Raw genomic sequence first — 9537 nt, forward strand, 5'->3', positions numbered from 1 at the left:
TCAGTAGACCTCAGACTCCATTGTTTTGGCCAGGAGGAAGTAGATGGGCCTCAAAAGGCTCGCAGGCCCACGCCTTTTCAGGTGATTTAGAATCTAAGGTCCTCAGGTGCCTCTGAGGCCCCTGCACCAGACCCTGGCTCAAATCTTTTTTTTTTTTTTTTTAACTTTTTTTTTTTTTTATGTGTATGGGTGTTTTGCTTGCCTGTATGTCTGCACACCATGTGTGTGCCGGGTGCTCACAGATCCAGCAGTAGAATCAACTGAGAATGCAATTATAGACAGTTGTAAGCTGCCACATGGGTGTGCAAATCAAATCCAGGTCCTCTGGAAGAGCATAATTTAAATATACTTCTAGCACAGAAATTCCTGCCCCCCATCCCCGGGAGCTGAGAACTCACCTCCTGACTCTATCTATAGGTTGGCATGTTCGAGAAACTTCCCTGTGTGGAACTGACACTATATGGTGTTTTCTCGACGGCTTCATCCTCTTCACGTCTTCTAGGCTAGTTTCTTTCTCAGTTTTTAAAGCAGGATGTTGTGCTGCTCAGTGTTCGTGTTTGTTTGTTGGTGGTGGTTTTTGAGACCTGGTTTCTCTATAGAGCCCTTTCTGTCTTGAAACTGCCTAGGTGAACAGCGCTGGCCTAAACTCAGATCTGCCTGCCTCTGCTGGGGTAGAATTTGGTCGACACCACGCCCGGCTTATGCTCAATTTTTGTTTTTTTTTTTTCTTTGTTATTTGTTTGTCTTTGGTATTCGTTTTGTTTCTTCACAAAGCTCAGGCTGGCATCAAACACATGGCAATCCTCCTGCCTCAGTCTCCAATGTGCTGGGTCCGCCTGTGTCTTCAGGTCCCCAGAGTGCGAAGTGGTACTATGTGGAGTTAGCTGGGCAAGGTGGGCAGCCCGTCCCGGCTCAGGGGTCACTGAGGCTTGCTCTCTTGCAGGCCTTCGGAGCCCTCCGCGAAGGTGGCCCTGGAGAGGCGACGGCGGCCGGGACGTGCCCGCTGCTGTGGCGGCTGCTCCAAGCGCTGGTCGCACTTCTGGGGCGCCCCAGTGACTGCCTTCCTGGGCAACGTGGTCAGTTACCTGCTATTCCTGCTGCTGTTTGCGCGCGTGTTGCTGGTGGACTTCCAGCCCGCAGCGCCGGGTGCCTTCGAGCTGCTGCTGTACTTCTGGGCTTTCACGCTGCTGTGCGAGGAGCTGCGACAGGGCCTGGGCGGCGGCTGGGGTAGCCTGGCCAGTGGGGGACCTGGGCCCGGCAAAGCTCCCCTGCGCCACCGCCTGCACCTCTACCTCTCAGACTCCTGGAACCAGTGTGACCTGGTGGCGCTCACCTGCTTCCTGCTAGGCGTTGGTTGCAGGTGAGTGAGCAGCCCGGATGAGTGAGTAAGGGACTGGTAGGTGTGACTCAGTGGACGGAGCCCCTGCCTAGAATCCCCCAGTGAGGGGCTGGGGCGTGGCTCAGTGGTAGAGCCCCTGCCTAGAATCCCCCAGTGAGGGGCTGGGGTGTGGCTCAGTGGTAGAGCCCCTGCCTAGAATCCCCCAGTGAGGGGCTGGGGTGTGGCTCAGTGGTAGAGCCCCTGTCTAGAATCCCCCAGTGAGGGGCTGGGGTGTGGCTAAGGAGTAGAGCCCCTGCCTAGAATCCCCCAATGAGGGACTGGGGTGTGACTCAGTGGTAGAGCCCCTGCCTAGAATCCCCCAGTGAGGGGCTGGGGGTGTGGCTCAGTGGTAGAGCCCCTGCCTAGAATCCCCCAGTGAGGGGCTGGGGGTGTGGCTCAGTGGTAGAGCCCCTGCCTAGAATCCCCCAGTGAGGGGCTGGGATGTGGTTCAGTGGTAGAGCCCCTGCCTGGAATCCCCCAGTGAGGGCTGGGGATGTGGCTCAGTGGTAGAGCCCCTGCCTAGAATCCCCCAGTGAGGGGCTGGGATGTGACTCAGTGGTAGAGCCCCTGCCTAGAATCCCCCAGTGAGGGGCTGGGGTGTGACTCAGTGGTAGAGCCCCTGCCTAGAATCCCCCAGTGAGGGGCTGGGGTGGGGCTCAGTGGTAGAGCTCCTGCCTAGAATCCCCCAGTGAGGGGCTGGGGTGGGGCTCAGTGGTGGAGCGTCTAACATTTTCAAGGTCCTAGGTTTACTCCCCTGGGTGATGGGTAGCTACCTCCCCTTTACTGAAGCATCCCTCAGCTGGCACTCTAAGAGGCAGGCTTCCTCCAGGCCACGTGAGGATGAAACAGAGTAACCTAGTATGAATAATTCATTCAAACAGAGAGGGAGATAAGTGAGTTTAGCAAACTAATATTTCTGTTTGTCCCAGGCTTTATGTTGTGTAATGTATTGTCTGAGAAGACAGAGCCAAGGCCCTGCCGCCCGCAGGGAAGCCAGTGTTAAGGGTGAACTTGATACATTTTATTAAGCACCCTTTCCAAGGGCTGAAAAATCTTTGCATCTTGGGAAGGAGAAACATTGTCACCTCCAGCCTAAATGGCGAATCATCCTTCAAGCCAGTGCTCTCTAGATGGACACTTGGGTTATTTCTATTTCTAATTTTTATTGTGGCAAAAAATCAAAGTTTATATCCCTGGTGTAAAGGGGGTGGGTCAAAGGGCACGTGGATCGGTTACATTTCTGTCTAAATAGCTTCGCCCATTGCCTGCCTGCCTGCCAGGAGGAGCTGTGAGCGCCCCCGTGAGGACATGCTAGGCAATACCTGGCCTTTGTGCCGTGAAGCTGTCAATCAAATCAGATTTACAAACTTTGTCCGTCTGACTTCTGCAAAATTTTCATTTATGCACCTCTCCATGTCTTTTTTAGGGGCCCTCTCCCCCTTTTCTGAGACAGGGTCTCACTCTGTAGTCCAGGCTGGTGTGGAACTCCCTATACAGACCAGTGAAACACACACACTAGCCCATGAACACGCGGCTCTGGCGGGCCTTACCCTCTCCCATCCCCTCTGCCTTGCCCAAAACCATCAGATTACATTCCTAAAGCTTGCCACCAAGGACTGTTCCCTTATCTGGCCAGTCCCTCCTGCCGAGGCGGACTACCAGGGTCCAGCTATCAAAGAACTGAAGTCTGGCCACCAGGAGCCCCTTTGGTTCACCTAACATGCCGATTAAAATTACACACTTCATCCTAACACCAGTTTCCACCTTTACCCTTATAAACCGCCATTTGCCCGTGTGCCACGGCGGAGTCCTCTCTACCCAGAGGCCGTCCTTTGTTCCCCAGGACAGATCCTCCCTCTCTCCCTGTTCCTTCCCCTCCTCCCTGGTCCTCTGTGGCCTGTCTTTGTCTCTTATCTCCTGCCCTCTGTCCCCATGGGGCAAATAAATCTCCTTTGTGCTGAGAACTTGGTCATGGGGGTCCTGAGCCGATGCTGATCTCTTACACCAGGCCTGCCTGGAACTCCCAAAGATCCTCCTGCCTCCGCCTCCCCAGTGCTGGCGTGTGGCATGATGTGTGGCGTGGCAAGCTCCTAACATGATACTTAGAGGACCATCCATCATTATACTGAGACCCGAGAAAGGCAGGGTGGTCAGAGGGTCCCTGCTTTTGCCCTGTGAGGCCTCGTGTGAGTCTCTCCACTGCTCAGGCTGACCCCGGGCTGATGACCTGAGTCCTCAGGCGGAGCCCCGGGCTGTATGACCTGAGTCCACAGGCTGAGCCCCGGGCTGTATGACCTGAGTCCACAGGCTGAGCCCCGGGCTGTATGACCTGAGTCCACAGGCTGAGCCCCGGGCTGTATGACCTGACTCCTCAGGCTGAGCCCCGGGCTGATGACCTGACTCCTCAGGCTGAGCCCCGGGCTGTATGACCTGACTCCACAGGCTGAGCCCCGGGCTGTATGACCTGACTCCTCAGGCTGAGCCCCGGCCTGTATGACCTGACTCCTCAGGCTGAGCCCCGGGCTGTATGACCTGACTCCACAGGCTGACCCCCGGGCTGTATGACTTGGGACGCACGGTCCTCTGCCTTGACTTCATGGTCTTCACGCTGCGGCTGCTGCACATCTTCACAGTGAACAAGCAGCTGGGCCCCAAGATTGTCATCGTGAGCAAGATGGTGAGGCTGAGGAGGAGGGGCAGGGCCAGGAGTGAGAGAATGGGACCCAGAGAGAAGGGGTGGAGCCTGGAGTGAGGGCAGAGGCAGGGTGGGCTCTGAGGGGACAGCTTTGCCTGGAAGGGACTGGATGTGGATCTGAGGCTAGGCGATGCCAAGGAGGGGAAGGTGTGGCGGGGGAGAAGCCGGGCTCTGAGGATGCTGAGTGTCTGAGACATGAAGGGGGGCCAGGGAGGAGAGGACAGGGCTAGACTCAACCCACCTTCCTCTGCTTCCAGATGAAGGACGTCTTCTTCTTCCTCTTCTTCCTCTGCGTATGGCTTGTGGCTTATGGGGTGGCCACAGAGGGGATCCTGAGGCCCCAGGACCGGAACCTATCGAGTATCCTGCGCCGCGTCTTCTACCGTCCCTATCTGCAGATCTTTGGGCAAATTCCCCAGGAGGAGATGGACGGTAGGGACAGGCTCTCCGGCGGCGGAGTCTGCCTCTCTGGGTCTCTGTCCTCTCTCTGACGGTCTCTGTCTCCCAGTCTCTCTCCTCCCCCCCTGCCCCCCTCTGCTCATACTTGCTCTCCCCCTGCAGTGGTCCTCATGGTTCCAAGTAACTGCTCTGAGGAGCAGGGCTCCTGGGCTTACCCGGAGGGGCACGACTCGGGCTTCTGTGTGTCCCAGTATGCCAACTGGCTGGTGGTGCTGCTCCTCGTCGTCTTCCTGCTGGTGGCCAACATCCTGCTGCTCAATCTGCTCATCGCCATGTTCAGGTGTGCCCGGCCTTGCCCCCCCAGCTCCCCCTAGCCTGAGCCTGTTCAGGGATCCCACGTCCTGCCTCTCACCCCGTGCTGGCCAGGCCCCATGCCGCACTTGGCCTTTTTGCTGCTGTTTTTGGCATGCTGAGGCAGGGGGTCACCCTGTAGCCCAGGCTGGTCTTCGAATTTAGGATAACCCTGCCTCTGCCCCTCAAGTGTTGGGATCACATGCACAGGCCACCATGCGCTAAATGCTTTGAATTTTGATGCAGTCCACTTTATTGAATTATTCCTTTGTTGCTTGTAGTTTATTTTATTTATGTTTATGAACATTTTGTCTGCGTGTATGTGTGTGCAGTGCCTGCAGAGGTCAGAAGAGGTCACTGGATCCTCTGGAACTGGAGTTACAGGCAGTTGTGAGCCACCATGTAGATGCTGAGAACTAAATCTGGGTCCTCTGAAGAGCAGCCAGTGCTCCTAACCTTAGCTGAGTCATCTCTCCGGCCGGAGTTTTGTTTTTTGGGGCTTATACTCTTGCTGTCTGTTGAAAGTTCAGAGAACATCTGGAGATGTTCTTCCAGATCTTCTGCTAAGAGTTTGTTTTGGCTTTTAGCTCCAGTTTGAAGATCACTGGCCCATTTAGAATTACTTTTTGTTTGCAGTGTGAGGACAGGCCCAACTTTATTCTTTGTATCCATTGAAGAGAGTTCATTAAAGACACTGGGGTAAGGTCCTCGTTAGGAGCAGCTGAGCTCAGGTGGGGGGTGAAACAAGCCTGCTGTCCCAGCACTTGGAAGCTGGAAGCAGGAGGGTCAGGAGCGTGGGCTACGTGTAATCCTCTATCACACAAGGGCTGGAGAGATGGCTCAGTGGTTAAGATCACAGGCGCCCCCGTGTTCTAGTTCCAGCATTCACGTGGCATCTCACAGCAGCCTGTAATTCCAGTTCCAGGGAATCTGACGCCCCCTTCTGGTCTTTGCGAGCAGTGCACTAACATGCAGGCAAAACACCTCTACATATAAAAACAAATAAACCTTAAAAAAAAAAAAAAAGCCAGGCGACGGTGGTGCACGCCTTTAATCCCAGCATTTGGGAGGTAGAGGCAGGTGGATCTCTGAGTTCAAGGCCAGCCTGGTCTACAGAGCAAGTTCCAGAACAGCAAGGGCTACACACACACACACACACACACATAAAAAACACAAAACTCAAACCCCCAAACCATATCACGTAGCTACTGTATTATTTTGAAAACAACGCAGCCAGAATTGCAGGGGAGCTGAGGACATCCAGTCAGTCAGCGGAGCACTTAGCACAGGGGCCTGAGCTGGATCCCCAGAACACATGGAAAGATTTCAAGCCTGATGTTGGGTTATTGTAATCCTGGTACTGGGAAGACAGAGACAAGAGGACCTCTGAGGATCTGGTCAGACAGGCTAGTCTAGCCAGTGAGCTCCCGGCCAGTGAGGGACCTTGCTTCCAAGGCACACAGCCTCCTGAGGATGACATCAGGGTTATCCTTTGGGCCTCACATGCACACACATATGCACCTGTACGGATACAAACACGTTCCCACACATGCGTTAAGTAAGTAAACACTTGTGCTGGGCAGATGGCCCAATCATGAGGACCAGGGACTCCAGCACCCACGTAGGACCAATGTCTGGAGCTCAGGTTCCACGGGATCTTACACCCTTTTCTGGTCTCCACAGGCGCTTGCACACAAAAACTTGAATCCTATGAGTGTTTGCTAGCATGTATATCTGCACACCACCCGAGTGTAGTGCTGGCAAAGACCACAAGAGGGAGGTAGAGACAACCGTGAGCCACCTCATGAGTGCTGGGAACTGAACCTGGGTCCTCAGCAGGAGCCAGGTGCTCGTAACTGCTGGTCCATTTCTGCAGTCCCTGACTACTTTATCTTGACTTGTAACCCAGTCCTATGATCAAGGGCCTTTTTTGGCCTCCAGTGACCCTTGACCTCTGGCCTCCACAGCTACACCTTCAGCAAAGTGCAAGACAACAGCGACCTCTACTGGAAAGCCCAACGCTACAGCCTCATCCGGGAATTCCACTCTCGGCCCGCGCTGGCCCCGCCCCTCATCATCATCTCCCACGCGCGCCTCCTCATCAGGTGGCTGCGCAAGTGTCATAGGGCTAACTTGCCGTCCTCCCCAGCCTTCGAGCACTTCCGTGAGAAGGGAGCGTGGTCCGCAAGGGGGCGGGGCCCGGGAGGGGGAGGGGAAAGAAGACAAATGGGCGGGGTTCGGGGCTTGGGGGCGGGGCGGGGGCGGGGCCTCGGGTAGGCCCGCCCTTGACTCCTGGTCTTGGCCCTGCAGGTGTCTATCTCACCAAGGAAGCGGAACGGAAGCTGCTGACCTGGGAGTCCGTACACAAAGAGAACTTCTTACTGGCACAGGCTCGCGACAAGCGGGACAGTGACTCGGAGCGCCTGAAGCGCACATCCCAGAAGTGAGGCAGGGGCCTGCGACGGGCAGGATTCCCGGGTGGGATGCTCTGCGGGGATGGGCTTGCATCCCACGGGAGGCTTCAGGAGGCGCGGCTTCCGCAGGTCGGCTGGACCGGGGCTCGGGGGTCTCTCTTTCTAGGGTGGACACCGCACTGAAGCAGCTGGGGCAGATTAGAGAGTACGAGCGGCGTCTGAAGGGGCTGGAGAAAGAGGTGAGGACTTGGGCGTGGCAGAGGGGCACTGCAGGCATGGGTCCAGCCTGCCTTGACGGACCCTTTCTTCCTAGGTCCAACAGTGTACTCGCGTCCTGAGTTGGGTGGCTGAGGCCCTTAGCAGCTCTGCCTTGCTGCCTCCAGGGGGGCCGCCCCCTCCAAGCCCACCTGGGTCCAAAGGTCTGTGTGGTCTTGGGCTTCTGCAAGGCTTCCCTCTGTGCATCCGTTGTCCCTGGGTCCTTTGCTTGCTCTGAAGGCTTCTGAAGGCTCTGTTGACTGCTTGTGTGTGGATGTGTGTAGCTGGTATGAGTGCATGCATGTGGAGGCCTGGGTTGGATGTCTGACGTCTTCCTCTCTTTCTCCACCTTATTCTTTGAGATAAGATCTCTCCCTGGGCCCAGGTTCTCCCGTGGGCTAGGCCAGCTGGCCAGTTAGCTCTGGGAAATCGGTCTGTACCCGCCCCACTTCCCTGGCTTTTCAAGTTGGTGCTGGTTCACCCTAGCGTGCCTGAGTTTTTGCATGAGTGCTGTGTTCTGATTTCATGGCTCTTGGTGTGATAAAGCACTCTGAGCTATAGCAACTTAGGAGATGGATTCATTTGGTTTCCACTACCAGGTTGCAGTCCATCAGTGAGGGGGGGTGGGCAGGGTGAGAAACGGAAGGTAGACCATGCAACATTACCTCTAACCAGAGAACTCACTCACAGCCAGAGAAATGCACCAGAAACCACGGAGCAACATGGCTTACATGATCACAAAGGCTTTGGCCTATGGGGAAATAGCACCGCCCCCAGTGGGCTGGACCCTCCTACACCAATGTTCAAGACAGTCCCCACAGACATCCCACAGGCCAGTTTGATCTAAGCAACCCTCAGCTGAGGCTCTCAGATGGCTCTAGGCTGTGTCAAGCAGACAGTGGAAGCTAACCACGGAAGAATCTGAACTCAGACTCATGCGCGCATGACGGGCACATTGCCAACTGGAAATCTCCCCAGCACGGTGTCTTTTGCTTCCCTCCCATTTCCCCAGCCCATCACCTGCTGTCTTCTCTGTCTTTTCTAGACTGAGTGTTCCTGGTGGATTTCTAGGTATCTGCATCTGGAGGGTTCATTCCGAGAGCTGGGCCCGGCCTGCCTCAACCTACACAGCGGGCGGCCTTATCCTCACCGCGGCCCCCAACCTCACAATGTCGCCATAGGCCTGGCTCCTCCCAGAGGCAGCCCCGCCTTGGGTGGATCAAACTCTGAGCTGGCAACACTGGACCCTGCCACACGCAGAGGAGGCCAGAGGGTCCTGGGGTTACAGGGACCACAGACCCTGTTCACAGCTTCCCCACAATGGGGAAAATAAAGCCATTTGACAGGAATCATAGCGCATGCCTGACTTGTGTGGGACAGGTGGGTCAAGACTTGGGGGTTGGTGGCTGAGGTAGGCTGGGGATTTAGGGTCCTTAATGGTTTTTGTTTGTTTGTTTGTTTGGTTGGTTGGTTGGTTGGTTGGTTTTTGGGGGGTTTTGTTTGTTTGTTTGGTTGGTTGTTTGGTTGTTTGTTTTGCTCTGTCTCACTTGCTTGGGGTCGGTCCCTCCTCCAGACCCCCGCACCTGCCGATGCAGACCCAGCACCTCTCTACAGACCTCTGCGGTACAGACCTCGTTTGGGTGGCTCCCTTCAGGAGACAGGAACAGTTGGAATCCTGCTGCTTTCTCTTTTCCCGTGGGAACATAACCGGGTAGCAGTAAGAACCTCAGTCCTGGAGCGGGGTGGGCGCCACACTCCTCTGCTCTGGAACATGCAAACAGATGGTGCAGATTTGAGTGGATAAATGCATATGTGTCTTTAAAAAGTCTAATTAGTGGAAAATTGCAGGCCACATTCACACGGGGGGGGGGGGGGGGTGAAGCAAATCTACATCGTTATACATGGCAATTTAACTAAATAACCCATAACAAACTAAGCTGGTAATGACAAGGCTGGACTGACAGCAATTATTAGTTAAATAGTGAGAAAGCCACCAGCAGCCAACACATGCAAAAATTAAAACCAAAACATCCTCCAAATTGGAG

General features: G+C 55.2%; 1 protein-coding gene across 5 annotated transcripts in view; it reads left to right on the forward strand.

The window, feature by feature from the left end:
- Trpm4 (transient receptor potential cation channel subfamily M member 4) overlaps window positions 1-8841 on the forward strand; it is a 28074-nt gene extending 19233 nt beyond the window's left edge. For 4 of the 5 annotated variants that reach the window (XM_076575285.1, XM_076575290.1, XM_076575295.1 and 1 more), the window contains 9 exons: window positions 944-1360; window positions 3923-4055; window positions 4331-4505; window positions 4635-4812; window positions 6791-6987; window positions 7134-7266; window positions 7404-7476; window positions 7551-7656; window positions 8538-8841. In XM_076575285.1, the coding sequence (XP_076431400.1) occupies window positions 944-1360; window positions 3923-4055; window positions 4331-4505; window positions 4635-4812; window positions 6791-6987; window positions 7134-7266; window positions 7404-7476; window positions 7551-7656; window positions 8538-8542 (1417 nt within the window). In that variant the 3' untranslated portion in view covers window positions 8543-8841. Of the gene's footprint in view, window positions 1-943; window positions 1361-3922; window positions 4056-4330; window positions 4506-4634; window positions 4813-6790; window positions 6988-7133; window positions 7267-7403; window positions 7477-7550; window positions 7657-8537 lie in introns of those variants that run through there. The other variant, XR_013052449.1, reaches the window with a different exon arrangement.
- Window positions 8842-9537: the final 696 nt, after the last annotated feature.

This window comes from Peromyscus maniculatus, chromosome 1 (genome assembly GCF_049852395.1).
Source record: "Peromyscus maniculatus bairdii isolate BWxNUB_F1_BW_parent chromosome 1, HU_Pman_BW_mat_3.1, whole genome shotgun sequence".
Classification (NCBI taxonomy): domain Eukaryota; kingdom Metazoa; phylum Chordata; class Mammalia; order Rodentia; family Cricetidae; genus Peromyscus; species Peromyscus maniculatus.